Source organism: Otolemur garnettii, unplaced genomic scaffold (assembly GCF_000181295.1).
Source record: "Otolemur garnettii isolate 467f Iridium unplaced genomic scaffold, OtoGar3 scaffold00104, whole genome shotgun sequence".
Taxonomy (NCBI): domain Eukaryota; kingdom Metazoa; phylum Chordata; class Mammalia; order Primates; family Galagidae; genus Otolemur; species Otolemur garnettii.
The window spans coordinates 4,199,399-4,227,282 of record NW_003852499.1 but is presented as its reverse complement, the minus strand read 5'-3'; the positions used below and the strand labels follow the sequence as shown (position 1 = coordinate 4,227,282).

At 42.9% G+C, this 27,884-nt stretch overlaps 1 protein-coding gene across 1 annotated transcript; it reads right to left on the bottom strand.

Annotated features, from left to right (window-relative positions):
• Positions 1-595: 595 nt before the first annotated feature.
• FGF6 (fibroblast growth factor 6) lies at positions 596-11,169 on the bottom strand. Its single transcript, XM_003796424.1, has 3 exons — positions 10,780-11,169; positions 9,779-9,882; positions 596-845 (listed from the first exon to the last, which is right to left on the bottom strand). The coding sequence occupies exons 1-3, from the start codon at positions 11,123-11,125 to the stop codon at positions 669-671; spliced, it is 627 nt and encodes a 208-aa protein (XP_003796472.1). The 5' UTR covers positions 11,126-11,169; the 3' UTR covers positions 596-668.
• Positions 11,170-27,884: the final 16,715 nt, after the last annotated feature.

Sequence of the window (27,884 nt, the reverse complement as noted above, 5' to 3'; positions counted from 1 at the left end):
AAGATGAGGACCTGCTCTCCCCCAGCTTCCCCAGCAACAGATCCCAGTGTCCGGAGAACCCTTGTAGGCAGGAAACTTGGAGCACCTGATCAGTCTCTTCTGGTTTGCAATCCAAACTTACACCCCTGCACTCTGCCCCTCTGCACTGTGAGGACAGCTGCTCTCCACCACCCATGCAGGCCACGTGGTCAGCAGCCTCTGAATGGATTAGTGATTGGAAAGAGGCAAAATGGGAGCACGTATCAATCCTGCTGGTTTGACAAGTGACATTCTTGCAGGCAGATTCCTGTAGCAATGATGCTGGAGAAAAGAAACCTGATGCCCTGAAATGCCTTTGCTCTGAGAATACGGTATATAACCATGTATGGACAGACATCGATACACACATAGCCCTACCCAGGCCCCTTCCTGTGCACAAAGTCACATTCCACAAATGTCATCGATACCTTCTTTCCACAGGTGAGGTCAGGGCATGGGATCCATTGCCATTCTAAGATTCTTGTTGCAGTCTTCACTTGGGTAGGTTACATGCCATGGGTCCCAGCCTCCCCAAGCACAAGATAAGCTTGACTCAGAAGTCACGGGGGCCAGAGGAGAATTGTTCACTTGTGCAAAACTCCAATAGAAAAGGTACTGCTTTCAACCTGTGAGCCTTCTTTTATGGGTCCTTATATCCTGGGCAGGAAGTGAGTGACAGTCATGATTGGGGACACTTTGCTGCCCCGCTTTACCCGTCCATGTTTGCTGAGAGCAATGTATGCCCCTCGGTACAAGTCTGACTCATAGGCATTGTAATTGTTGGGCAGGAGGGTTTCTCTGAACTTGCATTCCTCTTGGAAGCTGGGCTGTGAAAGAAATGGACAAAGACTTGATTACAAATGAGGACTGCTACAGACACCCCCGAAGCCTTGGAGAACAGGCCCCTTGATCGGCCCTTTCCTTACCCCTCGTAGGATGGCACTGGGATTGCTAAGCCAACCTAGGTGAACAGAATGATGAAAGGTTGGAACAGAAAAGACTTCAGCGGTCTCCAGGTTCCCTTTCACCTTCCCTCCTTTATAAGAAGAAACCAAGGCCCAGTGACATAGAGGGATTGTCTGTGCCACATCCCTGAGGGGAGCTGAAGCTCTACTGCCCAGGGGTCCTGACTTCTGGTTTAGGGCACTTTCTACTAAGTTTCTAGGTGGTAATTTATCTCATTCAGAAACAGGAGCAGAGAAGGACACAATAAGCCATTGTCTGAAGTCCCCTGTGAGAGGAAGTCCAGTGGAGGAGGCATGAGAGCCCAGGGTTCTATTTAGACTTTTCCACTTGCTAGTTGTGTGACCTAGGTGGGTTCCTCCCTGCCCAGCCTCATTTCTCCTTTCTGCAAACTGTATATGTTGGGGAGCAACTGTATATGTGCACGGGGGATAAAATGACCAATGATCTCTCAAGTCCTTTCCAGAACTATCCACCTCTTTCCACTTGTGGTTCCTCAATCTGTTTTTCTCAGTTTAAGTCCCAAGGTCACTATCCCTCAAAAGTCTCAGTTTTGACTTTGAACCAAGAAGGTGTCCAGTGCCCCCTAGACATGCATAGTTCTCCATGGGCCTGAAGGAAGAGGGAGGGTGAGAAACAGCGATTTTTATGATTTTTATGGGGAAAAGAACCTGGGTCCCCATATGACAGGTGGTGCCAAGGTGTCTGGGGCCAATGATAAATCACCCCCTTCAGTGCTAACTTGGTAAAGGAGTGTGTGGCCCACCTGTCCAGAAAATGAATGTTGGACTTCCTGTCACACATCAACCAGTTCGTTCCCAGTAAATTACCCAAGTCTGCCTTTCTTCTTAGCAAAGAGAAACCCTTCCCACCTCAGGTGCCTGGGCCTCTGCCCTGGGGCAGTCTGTAGGGCTCACTGTGCTCCTGAGGGGAAGCAGCTGAACAGGGTGGAAAGGAGAGGGAGTGAGGTGGGAGCCAGAGGTCTGGGATGCAAAAAGAAATATAGAATGAGCAATGGGTGGAGTGTAATTTCTGACTCCTTCCTGCTGAATGAGGCCATCAGCTATAAAAAAACCCTACTCAATGACTGCCCGGCTGTGCCAGAGCTGTCCTCTGACCTTCTATGAGGGAATCGTGCCTCCTGGCCAGCAGTGGGGGTGGACAAGAGCCTCTTCCTGTTCCAAACCAGATGGGAACAAGCCGGCTGTTCAGGGCTCTCAGGGTCCTCTGAGCAGACTTTTCCCTCAGCTTTTAAAACAGTGTGTGATGCCTGTGGACATGTTTTCCCTCCCAGTAGACTCCAAGACTCCTGCGACAAGGACTGTGTCTTGTTTGGTACGTGATGGTGAGTGCATGATGATTGAATAAGGACAACACTGAGACATAAGGAGACCCCTGCATGGGGGGCTTTTTTAATGCAATGGGAGAGTGGGCTATGGACAACCAGACCCAGGGGAACACAAAGACCCCATCCCCGTGCATCTTACACAGCCTCCTCTCTTGCTCCTGCTCAGCTGATTGTTTACAAAGTACTTTCGCTTATGCTAATTTGCTTGAAAAAAATGGGAAATCTGTCAACAGTGGTGCCAACAGCCTGGTTAATACCATGGTGGGGGAGGGGGCTGGGTTTTCACAAGCTTTCCTTTGTTTCCCTCTTGGGTATTCAGTAAATATTTGTGAACTGGATAAATGAAGGACTGGCCCAAGGGTAAGGAGGCTAAACTAATCACAGTAGGTGAAAGGCAAATTTGTGCCTCAGCTTTCAGGTTAGAAAGGTAATGATCGCCTCTTACATGGCTGTGTGAACTTGAGCAAATTATTTAGCCTCTTTAAACCTCAATTCCCTGATCTATGAAGTAGGAATAGGAAGAATAATTATGTCATAGAATTGGAGAGAGTATTAATTGAAATAATGCAAGGAAAGTCCTGGGAACAATGCCTGGCATCCAGTAAAATACAAGAATCTGTGACGGGCGGGGCACAGTGAGTGGCTCACACCTGTAATCCCAGCACTCCAGGAGGCTGCAGCAGGTGGATTGCTTGAGCTCAGAAGTTTGAAACCAGCCTGAGCCAAGAGTGATATCTCGCCGTTACTAAAAATACAAAAACTAGGTAGCTATAGTGGCAGGTGCCTATAGTCCCAGCTACTCAGGAGGCTGAGGCAAAAGTATTGCTTGACTCCAAGAGTTTGAAGTTTCTATGAACTATGATGCTCTACTCAGGGCAACAAAGCGAGACTCTGTCTCAAAAAAAAGACTATTGTGATAACTATTATTAGTCTTCAACTGAATCATGAACTACTTTCCGTGAAAAGCCCTAAAGGACTTCATCTTATCTAGGATCACCAATTCCATGAAACTTGCTGTGGGTTACTGGACAATTTAGCTTTTAAGCTCTGAAGTTTTTGAATGACTAGGGGACAGTGGGCTTGCATGGAAGACCCTGGGTGGGAAGCAGAAGGGAGGTTGATGTCTGCTTCTCTGGACCATGCTTTCTGTCCCTGAGCATGATGAGATCCCAGGATTTACAATGTTGAGGGACAAAACTCAGGAGCAACGGCACTAGGAGAAATTATATTTAGGATGAATTGTAAAAGGTATGTGAGAGGCTTGGCACCCATAGCACAGTGCTTATGGCGCCAGCCACATACACTGTGGCAGGCGGGTTCAAACCTGGCCCCAGCCAGCCAAACAAGGACAACTACTACATAAAAATAGCCAGGTATTGTGGTGGGCTCCTGTAGTCCCAGCTACTTGGGAGGCTAAGGCAAGAGAATTGCTTAAGCCCAAGAATTTGAGGTTGTTGTGAGCTATGATAACACAGCACTCTACTGAGGACAACAAAGTGAGACTCTGTCTCAAAAAAAAAAAAGTTACGTGAGAAATAAAGCTACCCTAATGAAAAATCTGGTACACATCAATGAATAAAATAGAGTCCATAAGTATGTCCAAACACACACATAAATATAAAGGAAAACGAACCTGAAATAATTTAAAGTACAAGTGGCATTTTCAATCACTAACGAATACCTGGTGTTAGTACAACTAAACAATATCTTATAACAATAAACTTTAATGTATGACTTTATTCTTCATTCCAAAAGGTGTACAGATTTATATGTAAAAAGAGAGAGCCATTAAAATCCAGAAAAAAAAAATTAAATAATTTCAGAATCAGAAACATCTTTTCAACTAGGACACACAAAAAAATTAGGAGCCATTAAAATGAAATTCATCTTCTGCTTGAAAGATATTATCTTTAAAGTATAAATGGCAAACTGGATTAAAATAATTATAAAACATATGTGTCAAATAGTATAATTTGTTATATTCAGAACTCTAAACTCACTGGAAAATGAACAACCTTTATAAACAGGAAATTTGCAGAAAGGGAAATACACTTAAACATAAGAAAATATGCTTGGGGCGGTGCCTGTGGAGAAAGGAGTAAGGCGCCGGCCCCATATGCCGGAGGTGGCGAGTTCAAACCTAGCCCTGACCAAAAACCACCAAAAAAAAAAAAAGAAAGAAAGAAAGAAAATATGCTTGAATATGTCTGATAATGAACACCTAAATCATTAATTGTGAGATCATGTTTTTAATGACCAGATTGCAAAGAGTAAAGAGTTTGATGCTATATTTGCATTAGTAAGAGCATAGACACTAGAAACTCTCCCATGTAATGCCTTTTGGTGTGTATATTATTACAACTTCTATAAAAAGCAATTTGACACTTATCTACCAGAATAAAAAAAATGAATATATCAATTGATCAGCCATCTCTATTAATAAAAATCTACCTTACTAGTACCCTCTCTTACATGCAATATTATAATACTAAAAGACCAAACTTGATATGTCTGTTTAGAGAGGAGTGCCTGGCTCAAATATGCCAGATCTACATGGTGGAATACCACAAGTCACGAAAAAAATAAGAAACCTCTTTGTGTAGTGACACAAAATGGTCCCAAAGATATATTGCTAAGTGAAGACGCAAAGTTGAAAGCAGTGTGTAGTATGTTCTTGTTTGTGTGATTTACAAGAAAACGATACCGGTGTGTGCACACACAGACCTAGGTTATTCCTGAAATGATACACGGGGAACTGGTAATGGTGGCTGGGTCTGGGGAGGAACTGGGTGGCTTCAAGACAATGGAAGAAGTAATACGTAATTTCTATTGACTAACCTTTCATATCTTTTTTAAAACCATGTAGATTATTTCCAGCGGGAAAATACTTGAGGATAGGAGATGGGCCAGGAAATGGCATGGGAAATATTTTCTCTTTTTTTTTTCTTTTCTTTTTTTTTTTTTTATTGTTGGGGATGTGAGAAATATTTTCATCAGAAACAGGTGGTCTCCTCTTTGTTGGGACACACAGCCCCCTCCACCCACCTGCCTCCCCTCTGTTCTAACTTTATAAGTCCCTAGAGCAGTGGTCCTCAACCTGTGGGTCACCGCCCCTTTGTAACAATGAAAATATACCGTAGCATTAGGAAGGTTGAGAACCACTGCCTTAGAGAGTAACCTGTCCAGTCAGTTCCCAGGAGAATCTATTTCTTTGGATGGTGGTTAAGGGAGAGGTTTGTTGTACTGTTTGCAAACTCTAGAGAGGAAATCAAATCTTGGGGCAGAGGAAATCAAATCTTGGGGCAGAGGAAGGAAAGGGGCAGGAACTGGGTGACTGCCAGCATTGCCCACATCTCACTGGAATGTGTCCGTCTGACATCCAAGTCTCCTAAAACACTATTTGTTTAAGCGTGCATGACTGTGGCCGTATAATTTGTACTTTATTCTCTGCTCGTCAGATTTTGATCATTCAAATTTCTCCCTCTTCAACTTTTTTTAAAGTCAATCATTTTCATTTCTTTGCATTCAGCCCTTAATCCCTGGTCTTTCCCAGAGTCCTGTACAAACTTAAAGTGAACAAAGAGGCCTAGACACAGCTGGCTTTAGGAGCTGTTTCCTTTCTGTTGCTGCTCCCTTCCCACCTCCCTCAGTACCTCCTACCCACGGGGTTCTGGTGGCGGAGAGGCTGGTAGCATGAAATGGAGACAATGAGTTTTCCCTGAACCCTTCGACACAGCCCTGGTGCTTCCAGCGGATGGGATTTTCCTACTGGCCAGAGCAATGCTAGGACCCAGACCCTCAAGTCATCTCCGGTGTAGCCCTGAGCTTTGAGTTCTCATGGCTCAGGAATGTTGGCTCCTCAACTCTGGTGAGAAAAGCCCTCGAGCCAAGTGAATGCCGTGTTAATAAAAGCAGCTACCGTATATTATTACTTGAACAAATGAAAATAATTCCACTGGATCGTATTTCCTGGGCTTGCTGGGCTCAAGCCCCAGCGTGACAATGTCCTACATTCCATGTAGGCCTAAACAGACTTACGTGGAACCAAGCTCCACTAGAAAGAAAAGCATTCCGCTCTCACCATGGAGAAGGGCATTTTGCAGAGGAGCAATGGTGGGTAGGTTTCAGGGTGAGTCTCCTCTGGCAGAAATGCCCCTAATAGTCTGAGGTGAACAAGACATGCCATGTTCTTGCCTTTAGACAGAGCTAAGTCACCTGGACTGATGAATGTCTCTTCCTGCCTTTAAAGATCTTCGTCCTATGGCTGCTGTGGCCACTTGTCCCTGTTATTCCTGGCTGGGGATGGGGGTGGGGATGGGGTGGAAGGAGATGGGCAATAAGAAAAAACCTCTTTGCCCTGAGACTCTTTTCTTCTGTAGCTTCTGAGAGCTTCTTTTTCTGTTATTAGCAACGTATTGTCCAGCTCTGAAAATGCCTGCATCCTCTAACCCCTTCTCCCAGTACACAATTGCACTGTCAACTTGGAGATGTCAGAAACCAACTGTTCATCAGGTGTGTCACTCTTCTCACTCCTGAATAGCTCTGTGCAGGGACTTGTCTGCAGAACCTGTGCCCGCTCATCAGGGCACAGAGTCTCTCCCAGCACTGCAGGCCCCTCCTCCCAGCACCTCCACATGGTGGGTGTCCCATTCCCTCAGCAGCCCTGTTCTCCTCTGCATGAGAATGGCTGGTACCTGAGCCAGAGAAAGAGTTGGTCTTCTCCTCCCCCAATATAATGCCCAGATACCCTCTATGGAGGGTATCAGTCTTGTGCTTTGCACATCCCGGCATTACTATTGATGAAGAGGATGTAAATGCAGTTATCATTCGCAAAACTAAAATCATTTCAAAGCATAACTGCACTCCTGGTATCTTTTCATTGTTATGTATTTTTCTCAGCCAACGGATTCTAGGAGAACCGCTACTATCTCAGTTGGAGATAGTAGATGTTTTCTTAATTTTAAAGGGGATCAAGGTGGTTGGAATTCACTGATCTGCTTCAGTCTACATCCATGAGAGCAGACGTCCAGGCCCAGAGAAGTTCAATGACTCTGCCCAAAGTAAGACAAGTAGCTGAGGGCAGGTGGGGCCGGGAACTGAACGCAGCGTGTACCACCAAATGAGCTTCTGCAAAAGCGGTTCTGCACACAGCCGTGGCTGGACCTCAGACCTTGGAGACCTGGTGTCCCCATCTGCAAAGTGAGGATGAAGATTAAACGCACCTCCCAGGGGCGCTGCAAGATACTGCCTGTGAAGACTGTCTAAGGAGGAAAAGGCGAGGAGGCACTCCGAGGCGCTGCGCCCCTCTTTCTGAGAGACTGCTTCTCCAAGCTAGGTTTCTTGGCCCTTATCCCTTCACCACCAGTTGTTGCCTTGTCCCCCTCACCAACACCCACACCCTGCCCAGCCCCCCTCCTGCCATGAGAAATCCCATTTAGCGGCAGGAGCAGCTGAGCCTGGAGAAGATAAGGCAGCTTAGGCTGCATAAAGAGAAATAGTGTGAATGAAATCATCACCCAGCGGGAGTCTTCCTGGCTCTGGGGACCAGTTGGCATTTGTTTTTTTAGACTGAGATAACGGGCCCCTGGGGGGTAAAGAGGAGGGTGTAGAAGTTGTCAGGAACATCTGGTCCCCAGCCACACAAAGCACCAGGTGCCCCAGGCTTGGGTACAGCTGTCCAGTCTCTGGTCCCATGCTCCGGCCCGTCCCGCCCTTGGTCCAGGGTGAAATACGTCCCACATTGGAGGAGATCCTCTTTGGGCAAATGAGATGGGGTGGGGGAGGGATGGGAAGGTGGAGGGCAAAAGGGGAGGATCTTCCCTCAGAGAAGTGTCCCTTTCTGCTGGACTCTGCCATTTAAAAAGCCCTACAGTTCTGTAGTTCTCAACACTCCCACCCCTACCCACCATCCCACCACACCCCATCTGTGGAAAAATTGTCTTCTACCATATAGGCCCCCGGTGCCAAAAAGGCTGGGGATGCTGCTGTAGCTCACACACGCGCTTGAGCCCCGAGGGTGGGGTGTCTCAATAGTAAGAGTCGCCCACTTTGCATGGCTCCTTCTCCCTTGCTGTTCTGAATGCTCCCCCTCTGTGAGGCTTTCTATGAAGGTTGAATCTCATAGTCACTTTCCCAGCTTCTCCTACCAGAAGTAGGAGATTTAAAGTGCTAAGAGGATAAATGTAGCCTATATTTGTGCCCCCCCCCAGTTGAACTGCCGTCTGAGTAAGGAGAAAGAAATAATAAATAGCTTGTTCATAAAGGTTGCGAGGAGAAGGGTTTCTGTAATTTGTGCTTCCTCCCTTGCAAAGAGCCCCACAGCCAACAACCCGAATTCCCAGCTCTCGCTACTCAGCAGGATTTCTGGCCCCATGCAGGCTGGTGGCAGGGGGCTCTTTGAGATGAACACAGAGGGGACACCTGGGGCTCTCCATCACTTCTGCAGAGAATGGTTGACAAGGCATCGGAGAGTTCCCAGTTTCAAGCCTGCTATACCTCACTCTGGCCTGACTCCCCTCAAGCTATCAGGGTGGAATGACTGCCTGCCCCCGACCCCAAGGCTGCTGTTCCTCGGAAAACCTGAGAAATTTGAAAAACAAAACCAAACAGATTTCTAGGCCTGCATCCCAGTCCGACTGTGTGAAAATCTCTGAAGTCTATACTTTGAACAAGTTATCAAGGTGATACAGATGTAAACTGTCCTCAGAACTGTGTCGGAGACTCACTGGTTTTGATGCACATCACATGTCCACATAAACCAGCCTAGGCCAACATGTACCGTGCTAAAGCCCAGGCAAGGCTGCCTGTGAAGCCAGCCCAGTGAGTCCCACAGACCCCTCTGTAGGGGGCCTGGCCCCTGCCCCAGCCCCAGACCATTCATCCACGCCTGATCCTTAGTTTGTCCTCCAGGGGACAGTTACTATACAACAGCCCTCCACACCCTCCCTGTAAATAACTCTGGCATTTCTTACAGGCTGCTCTGAGGGCTTCCATTTTAGCCTTCTTATTTCTGTCGAAAGAGCTCTCTATTTCTTCAGCTTCATAGGGATGCTTTCCCAGCCCATATTTTAAATCATGGACTGAGAGCCATGAGAGAGGAATGGTGGGCCACAGACAGCAGAGGTTTTGGAAAATGTGCTCAGGAGTTAACCCAAGTGCCTACGTTCACACAGGGATGGAGGTGCCAGGGGCCAGGCGCCCACCCATGTGGGTTTCCTCTGACCCAAGCTTCTCTTAGCTATGGCAGGTGGAATCGGGAAGCCCTGGACCAGAGCAGAGGCCAGTTAACTGTAAAGCTGGCAAAGCAGAGGCTTCAGGACCCTCACTTGTACAGACTCCTTCCACAGCCCCTTCCTTTCTCCTCTACTCAGAATTCAGCATTGTTTTCTTCAATTGCATAAGCATCATACAAGTGGATGCCCCACCCCACTCCCGGCCTGATGAACTCACTGTGGTGTACAATCGTCCTTTACTGTTCATGGCAACAAAGAGGGCACTTCTCACTCCAAAGAGACTCACCACACCTCGCTCCACTGTGGAAATCTCCAGCAAGCCTGGAAAGAAATGGGAGCACATTACCTAAAGTGACAAGGGCATCTGAGCCAGTCCCTCTGCTCCTGGAAAGTCAGCCCGCGTCACCCCTATCTTTGATCCCGCTAACCTTAGAAGATCCTGGCTTCTGAACTCATCAAGTCCTGCCACTATGCTGTTATTAATAAAAATCCAGTTCTGTGGGGGAAAGTTCGGACATCAGAATTAGGGAACCCACTGCAATGACCAGTTACATATCTATTTAACTGAGATTTCACTGACATAATCATTTGAAGTCCTTGACTTGGGTTAAACAAATGAATTCTGATTATTATGAATTTTGATGTATATGCCACATGTTTCAACAAATCTCAGTCCACCTAATCTTGCAAACTCTATGGCCACACAGTGGCTGATGTCTTGCTTGGATCCTGTGGCCCCTGTTCCTTCATGGAGAGGAGACTAGCCATGCAGAAACCTATCAGCTTGTAGGATAAAAACCTGGGGACAGAGGGAGGAGGTCAAAATGAAAAGATTATGCTTTAGCTGAAAATTTTGGAAATCACTTGCCTTTCCTTCTCAAAAAGGAAAGCTAAATAAAAATAGGCTTGTGTCTAATTTGGTCCCCATCTCCTACCGCATTCTCCCCACTCCTGCCTCACAGTTCCAGTGGTCGGCCAAGGCCCCAAAGGGGCCAGTAATACTGAAGTAGTTAGAGCCCAGAGGCTCCATGGGGTGCCGCAAAGGACACCAAGCTGTACACTAAGCCTGCACCTAGACAAGGCCACACTGAATCCTCTAAGTGGAGACAACATTCCCCCACCTCATTACAGCAGTGTCCAGAGCAAAGTCCCTTCACTTTCTAGCCCTGCTGGAGCCCAAGCCCGCAAGTGTCCCAACTGGCTGCGACTGGCACTCACTGTAGGGGTTCTCCTCATGCGTGCCGCTGATCCGCCCGTTGGGGGGCACTTGGAGGTGAAAGCCGATGCCCACGTTGCAGTACAGCCTCCGCTGCCGCTTGATCCCCACCAAATAGCCACTTTCCCAGTTCACCCCGGCGATCTCTCCAGCTAGCCCAGCGCGAGACCTGGACAGCAGGGTGCCCCAGCCCCTGGCATCCAGCAGCGTGTTGTTGGCGCGGGTGCCCGCAGGCGAGGGCACCACCATGCCCACTAGGACGCCGAGGAAGACGAGAGCCTGCAGCGTGGCCTGAAGACGTCCTGCTCCCCGGGACATAGTGATGAACAGCCTCTGTCCCAGGGCCATCCACCTTGCCTCTCAGGCACGTGGTCAGAATTAATGGCCCTAAAAATACCGCCCTTCTTGTTTTTCTCCCCTCGGCATGGCGGCAGGGGCTTATTTTTGGAAGGCAGATGAAGGCTGCTGACATGAAACCAAAGCCTGCACCGGACACTCGGGTTGAGAACAGAGGGACCCAGGCTGAGCCGCGGCCGGTAGGGACCATGGCTCGGGGACGCTCTGTAGCTCACCGGAGTGCTCTGTCCCGAGTTGGTGATATTTGATTTGACCTATCTTTATAGTTCGTCCAGCAGCCCGGCCCTGCCCTCCAGCCATCATCACCCTGACGTCATCCAGCCCAGCTCGCTTACCCTGGGCTGTAACATTACCCTGCTCCGGGCCTGGCTGCCACCCCAGACCCCTATTCCCCTGCACGCTCTCCAGGGGCTCTAGGAGCCACCGTCATTCCAACTATGGGGCAGAAATGGAGTGAGCTAGGAGCATCTCTGGGGGAAGGATGGAGCTGGCCAGGGGCCCAGGGAAGAAGGCCGGAGGCACCCAGGACCCAATTTGGGCAGAAGCTGTTGGCCTGGCTTGCCTTCCTTATTTAGAGGGCAAGCGGTAAATGTGGATGGGGGTAGGCTTGGTGGCTGGTGGGGACAGTAGCCTGCCAGTTACCCTGGAGACCTTGTCACTGAACAAAGAGCCAAACCCTTTCTAAAGGAGAACACAGGGGCTGTCTGGGGAGCTGTAGGACCATGCAGGGAGGAAGGCTTAGTGCCCAGCTTTCCCTACTCACCAGCCTGGTTGCAGCACTCTCCCAGGGTGGAAGTTGCGTCTAGCCCTTGACATAGACCAGTGACCATTTCCTCCCTGGGTTTATCTTTGGCATGAGACTGGTATTATTCCCATTTTACAGATGAGGAAGCTAAGCTTAGAGAGGTCGAATGACTTGCCTGAGTTACCACAGCTAAAAGTGGCAAAGCCAGAATTGATAATGTCTGCCTGCGCCCAAAGCCTTGCTCATGCTTACTGCTTCTAGTAGAAGTCAGAGTTCCCGGCTGGCCCACAGAGTCAGGGAACTGACTTAATATGCTGATGGTAAATCATAGCATTATTTCAGTAGCACAAAATGATTCACTTGTTAAAAAAATTACTTTCTGAGTATTTTGGATGCACAAGAGAATTTCTCCATTTTCAGAAAATTTTTGCTAGACTGATATTATAGTTAGACACTAGTAAAAATATTTCCACTAAGAACTTACTCCTATACCCATTTCCTTTTTCCATATTACTTTTACTTCCAACTGAAGTAAAATAAAAAGTATTATTATTATTATTTAGAGTCAGGGTTTTTCTCCGTTGCCCAGGCTGTCTTGCAATAAGTCTCCAACTCCTGAGTTCAAGCAATCCTCCCTAGTAGCTGGGACTATAGGCATGCACCACCATACCCAGCTAATTAAAAACAATTTTTGGTAGCAGTGGGGTCTTGCTATGTTAGTTACCTAGGCTGATCTAAAACTCCTGGCTTTAAGCAATCCTCCTGTCTTGGCTTCCTAACATACTGGAATTCTGTGAACCAGCATGTTCAGACTAAAATAATTATTTTAAAAGCTACCAAAACAAAACAAAAAACCCAGCCCTACAAATTGCTGTGCAAATATAAGAAAGAAAGAAATGTGTCTCTGAGGGAGAACTAAGTTCACAAAAGTCATATGGGGATTTAATTTCAGCTTAAAAATCTTGTTTTCTTGTCTTTCAGTCCAGGTCTTGATCTGCTCATGGGGGACAGCAGCACTGATTGTCCACGGATTGGGAGGGCTGTGTGAGGGAGGCAGGAGGGATGGGTCTGAGGAGCTGGTCCCAGTGGACAGCTTCCCCATCTACACTCCACATCGCACCGTAGGCTGCAGGCAGTGCCCAAAGCTCCTATGGCAAGTTCCACCATGCAGGGACCCTTCTGGAGCACAACTACCTTCTCTCTGATACCTCTTACTCTGGCCTATGTCTTGACCTCTGGACTGTGGCTTCTACCCGCTTTATGTCCCTCTGCCCTGTGCCTTGTCCATTGTCTTGAACTTTAGTATTTTAGTGTTGCCCTGGGCATGCTTTCTAAGATCCCTGGAAGCCCAGACATCTCCTGTTGTGTGGTCAGGTGGTGAAGTGAGTGGGGAGGGAGGTAAACACCACTGTCATTACTGCCCTCACCATCAGTGTAGTTTCCCAAACCCTATCATCTCTCCCTTCCCACCACCACCATTGCCTTAGGTCTGAGCTTATGGTCAACCAGCACTACCATGTCCTATAGCAAGGAGAGACTGGAGCCTTGTGGGCATAGATGGAGTCTGCTGTGTAGGCCTTTGTTGGAAAATTGTTTTACAAAAGGTAAGGAGATTTTGGAGACATCTTTCCTGCAGAATAGGAAGGTCATGAATAATCCAAAGACAAAAATGTCATCAGAAAAGAACTTCATTTTGGATTTCCAGCTTGATTGCATGTAATTAAGCTTTTTTCTTGGATGCAAGAGCAGAGGGGACACTTTCTCAATGATGTTCTGTTTTGAATCTAGTTATGCTTGTTATTTGGTCTCAGGGAAGAGGCAGCCAGAAGGACTTTGGATGGCAAAGAAAAGTTAGTCTGAAATTCATACTTGCTGTGGATAATTGGAGAGGTTCTCATTAGCAGAGTTCAGAATTCTGTGGAATATTTCCTGGAACCTCATTCATGTTGGGACAACCTTAAGAGAAAGATTAAACTAGTACAAGGTCCATGCCATATACCAGTAAAAATGGTAAATCTCTTTCGATTGACCTCATTCCAGAGTCCTGTCTGTGTAGAGGTTGCAGCTTATGCCTTATAAAGAAATTGTTTTGCACTGAGGACACCTGGATTTGAATCCCAACTCCACCATTTATTAGCTGTGTGATCTTGGGAGAGGTTTGGTCTTCTCTGAGACTCTTCTATTTTTCACCTGCAAAATGAGATCATTATTTCCTAGGGTTGTTACAGTGATTAGCAATAATAAAAGGTCCAAAGCAGAGCAAAATGTTACTCTTCCCCAGACCTTGCTCTGAAACATATTGAAAATCTCTCATCCAATTAAACAAGGACAAATGCAGAGTGAGAAGAACCATCTCTCAACTCAAGGGGTGGGAGAGACACGTGGGCTTCCAGTTCTTAATTGCCATCCGCCACAGCATATGTCGTGATGGCTGTTAACATATGCAGAAGCAGGCAGCCCAGATTCCTAAAATGTTCTAAAAACCAGTAATAGCCTTGGTGTTGTCCCTGTTAAATATAAAACTTAAGTAATTCATTCTATTAAAAAGCCTGGGTCTTATTTTTGTCGGGTGATGTGATGAGGCCCTGTTCTAAATGCACCTCCTGTGCCTGTCTCTATAGCAACTCCACGGTGCTCTTATGGCCATATATTTTTCCTGAAGGCTAATTAAGTTGACAACTGCAAGGGCTTCTTGGTTTACCAGATTTGCACTTGACCCCTCTCTTGGGGCTTAGGGACCCTATGGATGTGAAGTGATAAAGAAAAGAGTAACAGGTGGGGGAGGCCTCTCTCCACGGACCCCTCTTTCAGAGAGCTGCCAAACCGCCTTTGGAGGCTGTCAATCACTCTTGCTGGATGAGCCAAGATTTAGAAAATATGTTAACGTCTGTCTCCTGCCACGTCTGGGTTCTTGTCCCCTGAGGGGGCATCACAAAGTATAGGTTGGTCAAATTTGGCAGTGCTTTCCTCTACCTCCTTTTCATATTATCTGCACAGTACGACTGCCTCTGTCCTCACCAGGTGGGTCGTCCTCCGGTTATTGACTCCTTGGTTTTATGACTCCTGTTTATTACATAATACAGATCAAATGCCTGAGAAGTGACCCTATGGGAAAGCAGATAAAAGTCAGAGGAGTCATATACATGCAAATCGTGAAAACTGTGCTTACTTATCCTTTTTACCTCTGGTTTTGAAAAAGTTAACATTTGCCTTTTTCTATGGATAATTTGGAAAATATAGAAAACCATAAGGTAGAAAATAAAACAGCTGTTTGAACCTCATGTCTTTATGTCTTTTGGTCTCCAAATCTGTCTTTGTATTACCTTGGCACGGAGCCCTTGGCTCCTCCATTTCTCTTCCCTCTCTTGCTGAGCTGGGCATCTCTGCATCTATCTCTGGGGTTTGGTGATAGAGATTGCTTGTGGGACTCAATGGCGTGAGATGGACATATGTAGAGATGTGGGTCTAGGAAGGACCCCTGCATAGACGAGCAAAGAAGGCCATTTGGGGCTCATGAAACTTGCTACAAGTGGGAGAATTCAATAGAAAAGGTTTCAATTCATCAAAGGTTCCCAGATTAGACTTCTGCAGGGGAGAGCCAGCTGTTTTCTTGCTAGCTATTCCATGCAGGAACCCATACTTTGTCTTACCCAGTTAAAACCAACTTTTCCCTAGGTCTCACTCATGTAAGTAGGTGCCACTAGAAGTTATAATCCAAATTTCTCTATTTCTTGCTTCTACTGATGCATGTGGATGGTCCCAAGATATTTCTGGAGTAGTTGTAGACCATGTCCCATGTGTGTTCACGAATGTGTGACTGCTCCTGCCTGGAGCCGTGGCAGGGCACCTGTGCAGATCGCCCCACCCATCAGCCCTCCCACCCCCTCTCAGCAGCCCATGGTATTGCCCTGCTCACTACAATCCAGTACCTGAAGCCCTAAGGAGCCAAAGCTGCTTCATGTTCTGTTTCAAAACAAGGAAGAACACTTGAATCCCCTTCTTCACATCACACCTGCTGAAGTAATACCTGACCTGGACTACTCATGCTCTGGTGATCTCTCATTCAAACTCATTTGGATTTTATTTGCAGACTCTCTGTCCTGCAGAGGATTCGGTCTCATTATGGGCTGAGCCCATCTGGTGGGATTGCCTTTTCCTTCTGGATGGGTTCTTTCTCTGGAGGCTTATCAACCCTCAGACAAATAGATTTCTGCTGGGGTCAGCCCATCCACATTGTCGAGATCTGTCTGAATCCTGACCTAAGTTCAGACAAAAGACCCTACTCTTGAATCCCTATTCTGGGAAAGGAAGCAGCCTCCAGACACTAGACTTGTGATCTGGTTGACCAAGTGTTTACAGAGTCTCCTGGGAAGAAGTCATATTCCCCTGTTCACTCCAGAAATCATCTTCTTGAGTTAAAGAGCTTCATGCTCTATCCCTTCAGGTGAGACACATGGCTAGTCTCTCAGGGTGCTTTCCTCTCTTTCCCTGCCCCACTCACGCTCTCCTTCCCCTCTCCCTCCCCACTCTTATTCTCCAGCCATAGATTCAAGGGTTAGCCTACTGCCAAGGAAGCAACAATTCAGGGTTGGCTGACCACCCTTGCCGCATGTCTCAGCTGAATCTGCAAAGAGGCAGAGGAGTCAGATATCTTTCTGGAACTTCAGAACCTAAGGGATGTTGGCTCTGTTCAGAGTTTTGCGGTTTCTCAGATTTGCCTTTCAAGATCATCATCTAATAATACATGCTGTTGCGTGCTGTGCTGAGGAGGGCATGCACCCTGCCAGCCACCATGCAAAGTTATGTAAAAGATTCAGCCCTGGGTGGCAGGCTCCCCAGTGTGGCACAAGAGGCCCTCATGTCCTGACCTCCCCTGGCCTCTCTAGCTCTGTCCCCTGCCTCTCCCTCTGTGGGAATTTTTGCTTCAGCAAATTCAAATGGCCTGTCATTCTCAGGCATAGCATTGTACTGTCCTTGCTCAAATTGTCCTTTCTTTGCCTTGTGGATTTGTTTCTTCCCTACCAAAGCGCAGCTTAAATGTCACCTCCGGAAGCAATCCTTGATGACCTTCCACCTGTCTCTAAGCTGGAGTGGGTGCCCTGCTCCCTCCAACTCCTGGTTCATTGATGTTTTGCACATGTCTCCATCACTGCCCTTCCTGGGTTTATAATAATTTGTTGAGGTACTCACTTGGGTAGTGAAATCGTTCAGGCAGCAATGGTGTTTCACTCATCTTTGTACATTGGTTCTGCCACATAATGTCATTTATAAAATGTTTGAATAAATGTCATTGAATTAAAGTCTTTGAATCTGTGAATATCATTGGATGAGTGATTCTCAAACAAGGGCCAAGACTTCTCTGGTGGGGGTGGGATGCATTAAATTGAAAAAATTTAATCAATTTAGTCAATTTTTTCCCAATATTATGGACTGTACTTTGTGATTGTAAATAGTTACCATGGAAACACCTGCTTCCACTGGGATGGAGAAACTTGTACTGGACTTTCACCCCCACACTCCCATAATAAACTATAAGAAAATGGAAATAATAAATGAAGCAACTGTTTTTAAATGTTGGATAACAGGCAGCACAGGAGTACGACTCCTGAAAGAAGGAAATGAAGGAGACAAACCCTATGATCCCCTCTTCTCTCTGCCTGGAGGCACTTTCTAGACCTTAGAGCAGGAAAGACCTTAGAACCTACCAAGCAGAGTTGATAGTGAGAATACAGAGATTGAAGTGGGTTAGTTAAGACACCAAAATTTGTAGAGTGAAGTAGAAGGAGCTGTGTAGAGAAAGAAGAGGGATCCCTGTAGAGGAAGAAGGGGGAGCCATGTAGAAAAAGACCAGGGAGCCACGTAAAGGAAGAGGTAGAGGGAGCTGTGCAGAGAAAGAGCTGGAGACATCCATGTCGGGTTGCCCTCGAGCTTCTTGCTGATACTAAGCCACACGAGGACAAGGCGAAACTCCATGAGACTAGCAAAAGCAATACCAGAGAGCAGCAGCAACTTTGAGAGCTTTGTGCAGGGCAGTGTGACCAGCTGGGGAGGAAGAACTAGATGTTCTCCATGGAGAACATATGGTAGAGACCCAGCAGGGTCACTGGTCCAAGGCTCTGGAACCACCATTTTCAAGAACTTCTACTTCCAGCTGAGATATCATAGTGAGAACTGGATTTGTTCCCTAGATGCGAATAACTAAGAAACTGGAAAAAATACACCAAAGAACAGTTTTCAAGACATCTGACATTAGGCTACAAAGAAAAGTGATCCTTGAGAAGTGAGACACAGGTGAATCTGACACTTGCTCCAGCTTACTGACTTACAAGTATTTTTAGGTATGACGCTGAGAGGGGAAAATGAGGTGGGTCCTGAAAAACACCTTGAATTGGGGAGGTGACGCTGACTGAGGGACAGGAAGACAAAGGGACTGAGTACACGAGAAGAAAGAGCTACAAAGAGAGAGAACATGGAGCTGTGCAGGGAAACACCCTCAAGTGGTCAGAGTATTTATCAGCACACACATACGAGATCTGAAGATGGAGAAAGAACTAGGCAAAACGATTTGAGGGATTATGCAGAGCTCACACGGGAGGGGAAACAATGCCTGTTCCCATTAGACAGAATGGAAATACAGGGATCCTTAACACTGGGTTGAGTACCACCTAGTAATAGGGAATAATTATCTCAGTTATCTCCAGACCACATGCTGTTCTCATTCTACCTAACAGATGATAGAAGGAAAACACAAAGAGGACCAATCTGTTTCCAAGTAAGCTAAATGTACTTTAGGAAAAAATTCAAGAATATTTATAAAAATAAAATAAATCTAGCTCTCAACAGGGCAAAAATTCTCAATGTCTGTCACACTATAAAAAAATTCCATTTACATAAAAAGGCATATGTGAGTTGTAAGAGGAGACAAGTTGAAACCAAACTGGAATTAACACAGATGTTAGAATTAGCAGACAAGGACATTGAAACAGTTATTATAACTACATGTCATGAGTTCAAAAAGCTAAACAAAAAAAGTTAAAAAATGTGAAGTAGAGACGTGGAAGACATATACAAAAAGATTAGAATCAAGCCTCTGGAGGTGAAAATATCTGAGATGAAAAGAACACTGGGCATGGTGGTTCACACCTATAATCCCAGCACTATGGGAGGTGGAGGCAGTGGATCACCTCAGCCCAAGGGTTTAAGGTTGCTGTGAACTATGACACCATCAGACTCTACCTTGGGGGACAGAAAGAAACTCTGTCTCAAACAAACACCAAATGGGATTAATGACAGATTGGACATTTCAGAAGAAAACACCAGTGAAAGTAAAAACATAACTATAGAAACGATCTGGAGAAAAAAATGAATCACAGAGAAAAAATAATCTAAATAATGAACAGAGCAGACTGCCAGATTCTGGGCTGGCATATAGGTAGCTTAGAAGTTGCTGCTCAATCCTGACATCCTGACAAGTAAAAACCTAAACAAACTGAAAAAATCAACTATTTTTCTTAGCTCTGTTAGAGAAATGCAGTCACAAGGCAAATTGCTGCCCTGAAAACTAGAGAGACAGAAAGGCATGTACACAGAATGACAGGTTAACCACAGCAGAAAACTCTGAGCTGAAACTTTCTCAGAAACCAGTTCTGAGGTAGGAAAAACTGAACTGTAATTGATTAATCGTTGGAGGCACAGTGGACAAGACAGAGAGTAAAACTTCAGGGAGGACGCAGAACTGAGGCTCCCACACTTTTGTGATTTTTACCTCTGGAAGCTCTACTAGATGATTATCAGAGAAAAATCCCCTTATGCTTCTAGCAGGGAGAGAGGAAAAGTAGCCATTTTTAAATAGGCTGGAGCAATTTGTCCTTCTTGACAAGGCCAGCCTTCAGGAGAAAATATTTTTCTAGAGCCTAACTGCACAGGTTTTATTAGAGCCTACCCTACTTTGAGGAAGGTAAATATCAGACTCCAGACCTATCTAGCCATCTTGTCCCACCTAAGGCAGGAGAATCCTGATGAAACTCAGAGTTCAAAGGCACCAAAAGATGGAAACCTAACCATAGGAACTTACAACCCTTCTCTATCCCTCACACCTCACCACTGCATTGCTAAAGCCCTGTTTACTACAGGGCTTATCTAATACATCATGCTTATGTTCCAACAAAAGTTACAAGACATACTAAAAGAAAGGGCTTATCTAATGCATCATGCCTATGTTCCAACAAAAAGTTATAAGACATACTAAAAGAAAAAAATCGCAGTTTGAAGAGATTGAATGAAGCATGAGACCAGAGTCAGATAATAGCAGTAATCTATAGCAGATAGAATGAACAGACCAAGAACTTTTAAAAACTGCTATTAATATGACAAGGGCTTTAATGGGAAAAGTAGACAACATATAGAACAGACAGAATAATATAAGCAGAGAGATGGAAATTATAAGAAAGAATAAATAGATATGTCAGAGCTCAAACACACTGTAACAGAAATGAAGAATGCCTTTAATGGGCTCACTAGTAGACTGGACATGGCTGAAGAAATAATCTCTGAACTTGAGGATATGACAATTGAAACTCTCCAAACTTATAAGCAAAGAGGAAAAAGACAAACAAAAAACCCAACCAACCAAACAAACAAACAAAAAAAACAGAACAGAACTTTGGGACAACTGCAGAAGATCTAACATATGTATAATGGGAAATATCTAACATATGTATAACAGGAAACCCAGAAGTATAAGAAAGAGAAAGAAATATTTGTAGCAATAATGAATGAGGATTTCTCTCAAACTAATGTCAGATGACAAAACACAGATATAGGTAGATCAGAGAACACCAAGAAGAGTAAATGCCAAAAAAGCTATGTGAAGGAAATTATATTTAAATTTCAGAAAATCAAAGATAAAGAAAAATTCCTGAAAGAAGCCAGAGGAAAAACACCTTATTTACAGGGCAGTATCAGGGCTTAGAACTCAGTAGCCCAAAGTACAGCACCTTGGCAGGCTGAACACTTTGAAGTAAAGATCAGAAATGCCTCAGAGGCAAGGTCTTTCTATCCTCTCTCCTTTTTCCCCTCAAAGTGAGTCATAGAAACTGGAATTCCTCTTTTTTTAAGGTGAGCTAGAGAAACTAGAGCCCCTCTCCCCAAAAGCAAGCCATAAAACTCGGAATGGTCTTTCTCCCCCTTCTCCCTGTTCCCTTATTCCAAAAGGGTCTGATCCCACACCTAGGAGGAAAGAATGCTACACAGAGAGGCTAAGAAGAATCTAGACAGGCCTTGCTGGGCTTCTGCCCCTCAGTCTATTACCATTAGATCATCCCCTTTTTCCAATCACATTTCTACAAGGCTGTCCATTCTTCATTAAACCTAACCATAAAAATAGACAGTTTTCCTGGGTCTTTGGGTCCTTATTTTTGAAGCCTTTATTTTTCCTCCATTTTTGAAGAATAATTTCATAGGGTGTAGAATTCTAGGTTGATATATTCTCTCAATACTTTAAATATTTCACTTCATTCTTGTCTTGTTTGCATGTTTTTAAAGGATAAGATAGATATGATTCTTATTTTTGCTCCTGCAGCACTGGGAAGATGTAATATCATTCCTCATAAGGCTCCTGGCCAAGAACAATGATAATTCCTACAATGAAAGGCAAGTTAACAACAGAAAGGCATAATAAATTTATTTGATCAAAGTTCTAAACAACATGGGAGACTTCAAGAATGAAGACTTGACTATACTTAAAAAAAAAAAAAATTGAGCAGATTTGTTGCCAGTGAATCTGACTTAGGAGAAATGTTAAAAGCATTTCTTCAGAGAAAAGTAAAATGGTATAGGTAAAAAAACTGGATCTACAGAAAGAAAGGGAGAATCAGAGAAGGAATAAGTGAAGATAATTTAATTTTTTTCTTATTCTTAATTGATTTAACATATAACTGTTAATCATATCAATGATGTATTCAATTATGTATGCTTATGTATAAATTCATATGTAATATGCTTATGTATACATGAAATGAATGACAGCAATGATACAGTGGTGGGAGGAATTAGAAATATTTTATTATGAAGTACTTGCACTATCTGTGAAGTGGTATAGGATTATTTTAAAGTGGACTTGGATTAGTTTCAATGTATATTGCAAACACTAGGGCAACCACTAAAAAAAGTAAAAAAGAAGTATAAGAAAAGAAGGAAAATGGAATCATATAAAAGGTTCAATTAAAACTACAAAAGGGGCTAGGTGCCTGTGGCTCAAGCGGCTAAGGCGCCAGCCACATACACCTAAGGTGGCGGGTTCAAATCCCCAGCCCAGGCCCGCCAAACAACAATGATGGCTGCAACCAAAAAATGGCCGGGCGTTGTGGCGGGCGCCTGTAGTCCCAGCTACTTGGGAGGCTGAGGCAGGAGACTCGCTTGAGCCCAGGAGTTGGAGGTTGCTGTGGGCTGTGATGCCATGGCACTCTACCCAGGGGCATAGCTTGAGGCTCTGTCTCAAAAACCAATAAAACAAAAAAAAACAAAAAACTACAAAAGGCATAAAAAGAGCAGAAGGAAAAACAGGAACAAGGAACAAAGGCAATGAATAGAAAAAAGTAACAATTATTAAAGATATTATTCCAACTACATCAATAGTCACTTTAAATGGCAGTGGTTTAAATGTACCAATTAAAAGACAGAGGTTGTCAGAGTGGATCCAAAAACAAGATCCAACTGTATGTTGTCTATAAAAAATCCACTTTAAATATAAAGACATGTATAGTTTAAAAGTACAGGAATAGAGAAAGATATACTATGTTAACACTAATCAAAACAAAGTGAGAGTAGCTATATTAATTTTAGACAAACCTGACTTCAGAGTAAGAAAACTTATCAGAGATAAAACAGAACATTATATAACAATGAAGGGATCATACTCCAAGAAGACATAGCAATTCTCTGTATATAAATCCATTATTACAGTTGGATACTTCAGTACCTTTCTATAGATATATCTGGCCCTGTAGTGGTGGCTCACCTCTGTAATCCTCCATTTTTAGAGACTGAGTTGGGTGGATTGCTTGAGCTCAGGAGTTCAAGACCAATGGGAGCAAGAGCAAGACCCTGTATCTACTAAAGTAAGAAAAATCAGCTGGGTGTTGTAGTAGGCACTTATAGTCCCAGCTATTAGAGAGGCTGAGGCAGGAGGATTACTTGAGGCCAAGAGTTTGAGTTTGCTGTGAGCTATGATGACAGATGGGCGCTCTACCCTGGGCAAAGAGTAAGACTGTGTCTCAAAAAAAAAAAGAAAAAAGAAAAAAGAAAAAAAGGAGACAGATCCCCAGCAGGCAGAAAATCAGTAAGGACATAGTTGAATTCAACAGCACCAACAATCAACTGGATATAACTGATGTTTATAGACTACTTTATCCAGCAACAGCAAATTACCTATTTTTATCAATCTTACATGGAATATTTACCAAAGTAGACTACATGCTGGGCCATAAAACACATTTTTAAAAATTTCAAAGAATAGAAATCATATAACTTCTATTCTTAGACTGTAATAGAATTAAACTAGAAATTAATAATAGAAATATAAATTAAAAATTCCAAAATGCTTGGAGATTACAATGTACTTCTAATTAACACACAGTTAAAAAAGAAAGAGAAATTTTAAAATACTTTGAATTAAATTAAAATGGAAATACAACTTTGCAAAATTTGTGGAATGTAGCAAAATCGGGGCTTAAAGGGAAATGTATAACATTGAATGCATATGTTAAAAAAGAAGAAAGAGATAAAATCAATAATCTAAGCTTTTACCTTAAGAAACTAGCAAACAAAAAAAAAGAAGAAATTAAATTCAAATTAAGCAGAAGAAAAAATAATAAAATTTATAGTAGAAATCAATAAAATTAAAACAGGAAATCAATAAAGAAAATAAGAAAAACCAAAGCTGATTCTTTGAAAGGATTTATAAGATATATCTCTTTTTCCAAGCTAACTAAGAAAAAAAGAAGAGGAAAATCATTAATATAAGACATGAAAGAGGCCTCATCACTAAAGTTCCAAGGACATTAAAAGGATAATAAAGGAATATTATGAACACTTTATGCCCACAAAATTGACAATCTAGGTAAAATGGGCCTAGTTGAAAGTACTTGAAAGACATGATCTGTCAAAACTCACACAAGAAGAAATAGACAATCCAAATAGGCCTATCCCCACTAAAGAAACTCACAGGTATAAATAATTAGTAATCTTCTAGAACAGAAAGAACCAGGTCCAGACAGATTCATCTGGCAAATTCTACCAAACATTTAAAGAAGAAATGATGCTAATTTGCTACAATTTCTTCCATAAGATAAAAGAAGAGGGGATATTTCATAATTAATCCTGTGAGACCAACATTAAACCAAAACCAGATAAAGACATTACAAGAAAAGAAAATTGTAGACCAAAATCTCTCATGAAAACAGACAACAAAAAATCCTGGGCAAAATATTAGCAAATGGAATCCAACAATGTATAAAAAGAATTTTACATAAGAGCAAAATGGGATTTATGTAAAGTATGTAAGTCTGTTTCAACAGTCAAAAATAAATCCATCATATCTATAAGCTAAAGAAGAAAAATCGCATGATCATATCAATAAATGCAGAAAAAGCACTTGACAAAACCCAACACCCTCTGATGATAAAGAAAACTCTCAATAATCTAGGAAGAGAGGGGAACTTCCTTCACTTAACTAAGAACATTTACAAATGCCATACAACTAACATCATAGTCAATGGTGAGAAAGTAGGATCAGAAACAAGGCAAGGATGTCTCCTCTTGCCACTGTTTTTCTTTTTAAAAAATTTCAGATTAATATTTGAGTACAAATGATTAAATTACATTGTTTGCATTTCTTAGGTAAAGTTCAAGTTGTAGTTGACTCCTTTCCTCAGAGGGTGTACTGTATATACCCATACATTGCGTACCTTAGATGAGAGCTTACCAGACACCTTCCTTTCTTCCCTTTCCCCTTTTCCTCCTCCTCTCATTTGAATTTAGTTGTGCTTTTCTCTCATGTGGGCGTGTAGTTGTATATTGGTTTCCTATTAATATTGAGTACACTGACTGGATACTTGCTTTTCCATTCTTGTGATACTTTCCTAAGAACAACGCATTTCAACTCCATCCAGGTTAATACAAAAGACATAAAGTTTCTATCTTTTTATGGCTGAATGGTATTCCATGGTATACATATATCACAGTTTATGAATCCATTCACTTGTTGACAGGCACTGGGTTGATTCCACACCTTGGCAATTATGAATTAAACTACAATAAACATTCTAGTGCATATTATAATATTCTTATAATAAAAATGATTTGTTTTTCTTCTGAATAAATAGCAGGTAATGGGATTGCAGGATCAAATGGAAGGTCTACTTTTAGCTCTTTGAGGATTCTCCATACTTTTTCCCACAGAGGCTATATTAGTTTGCAATCCCACCACCAGTGTAAAAGTGTTTCCTTCTCTCCACTTGCATGCCAGTATCTACAGCTTTGGGATTATTGCCACTGTTTTTCAACATCATACTGGAAGTCATAGCTAATACAATAAGACAAGACAAGAAAAGAAAGGAAGAAATAAAACTGTTTTTGTTTGTAGAGCATATTATTGTCTATGGAGAAAATCCAAAAGAACTACTGCCAACAAAAAAAATCTAGAATTTACTAGTTATGGCTCGGTGCCTGTGGCTTAAGTGGCTAAGGTGCCAGCCGCATACACCTAAGGTGGCGGGTTCAAATCCAGCCCGGCCTGCCAAACAACAATGACGGCTGCAACCAAAAAATAGCCGGGTGTTGTGGCGGGCGCCTGTGGTCCCAGCTACCTGGAAGGCTGAGGCAGGAGATTCACTTGAGCCCCAGGAGTTGGAGGTTGCTGTGAGCTGTGATACCATGGTACTCTACCCAGGGGGACAGCTTGAGGCGGCCTTTTTCAAAAAAAAAAAAAAATTTACTAGTGATAATAGCAAAGTTGTAGGATACAGGTTAATGTGTTATACAAAAAGACCATCACTTTCCTGTATATCAGCAATGAACAAGTAGAATTTGAAATTAAAGATACCTTACCCCAAAATGGAAATACTTACGTATAAATATAACTATATATGAAAGCTATATGAGAAAAGCTATAAAACTCTAATGAGAGATATCAAAAAAGAACTAAATAAATGGAGAGAGAGTTCATGTTCATGGATAGGAAGATTTAATATTGTCAAAAAGCCCATTCTTTCCATCTTGACCTATAGATTGTAAGTTGTTTTATAGATATCAAAAAACTTACTCTAAACTTCAAATAGAGTAGTAAAAATCCAAGAATAGTCAAAAAAATATTGAAAGAGAAAAAAGCCAAGGATTACCATAAGGCTAGAGTAATTGACACAGTGTGATACATATATTGCTGAAAGAATAGACAAATAGATTAATGGAACATAGGTGAGCCCTGAAATATACCCACATAAATGTAATCAACTTCTTTTGACAAAGGACCAAAGGCAATACAATGAAGAAAAGATCATCCTTTTAACAAACGTTGCTGGAATATTTGGGAATCCACATGCCCGGACATTTGGTCAAACATTCTAGATATTTCTGAGGCTGGATTTGGATGAGATTAATATTTAAGTGAGTAAACTCTGAGTAAACCATATTGCTCTCTATTATGTGAGTGGCCTCACTCAATCATTTGTGAATAGAACACAAAGACTGACCAAGAAGAAATCTGAGCAAGAAGGTTTTCTGCAGAAGATGGCCTTCAGACTTGAACTACAACATCAGCTCTTCTCTGGGTCTCTAACTTGTCCACTCACCCTCCAGATGTTGAATTCATCAGTTAGTTCCTTAAAATATCTCTCTCCACCACACACACACACATGCACACACACGCACATCCTGTTGAAGAACCACAACTAATACAACATTCTTATTCGTTGATTACAAGACTCAAAGTTATTGAGATGGATATTCTCCCCTACACTGATTGCTATGGTCATTAAGCTGGAAAATTTTTGCCAGAAAAGGGCAATATAATGATAAAATTTATAGGGAAATGCAAAGGATTCAAATAGTCAAATAATTTTGAAAAGAATAAAATTGGAACTCTTTTTGATTTCAAATACTTACCATTTCGATTATAGTAACTTGGTAGTAAGTTTTTAAAACTCTTGCCTAAGGATAAACATACATATCAGTGGAACAGAACTGAAGGTCTAGAAATAATCTCAAACATTTGTGGCCAGTTGGTTTTCACAAAGGTACCAAGGGAATTTAATAGGGGGAAAGATAGACTTCAACAAATATTTCTAAGATAAATGGATGCCCACATACAAGAATATAGATTTAGACCCTTATCTTATACAAAAATTTAACTCTAAAAATTTAAAAATTGAATTTCATCAAAATTAAAACCTTTGTGCTTCAAAAGATACCATTAAGTATATTTTGAAGTCAGGTGGTATGATATCTCCATCTTTGTGCCTTTTGAACAGGATCATTTTGGCTATTTGGAATCTTTTGTGGTTTCACATAAATTCTATTTTTTATATTTCTTTGAAAAATGTCATTAGCATTTTGATAGTGATTGTATTAAATCTGTAGATCACTTTCAGTGCTATTGCCTTTTTAACAATATTAATTCTTCCAACTGAGGAATGTGGGATATCTTTCCAATCCTTTCTGTCCTCTTCAATTTTTTTTATCAAAGTTTTGTAGTTTTCAGTATAAAGATCTTTCACCTCCTTGTTAAGTTTATTCCTAGGTATCTTATTTTTCATAGGCATTGTAAATTGAATTGTTTTATTGATTTCTTTTTCAGAGAGTTCACTATAAACTTATTAAAATGTCATTAATTTTTGCACATTGTTTTGTATCTGGCAACCTTATTGAATTTGTTTTTTGGTAATCAAAATAGCATGATGCTGGTATAAAAACAGACACATAGACTAACAAAGTAGAATAGAGAGTCTAGAA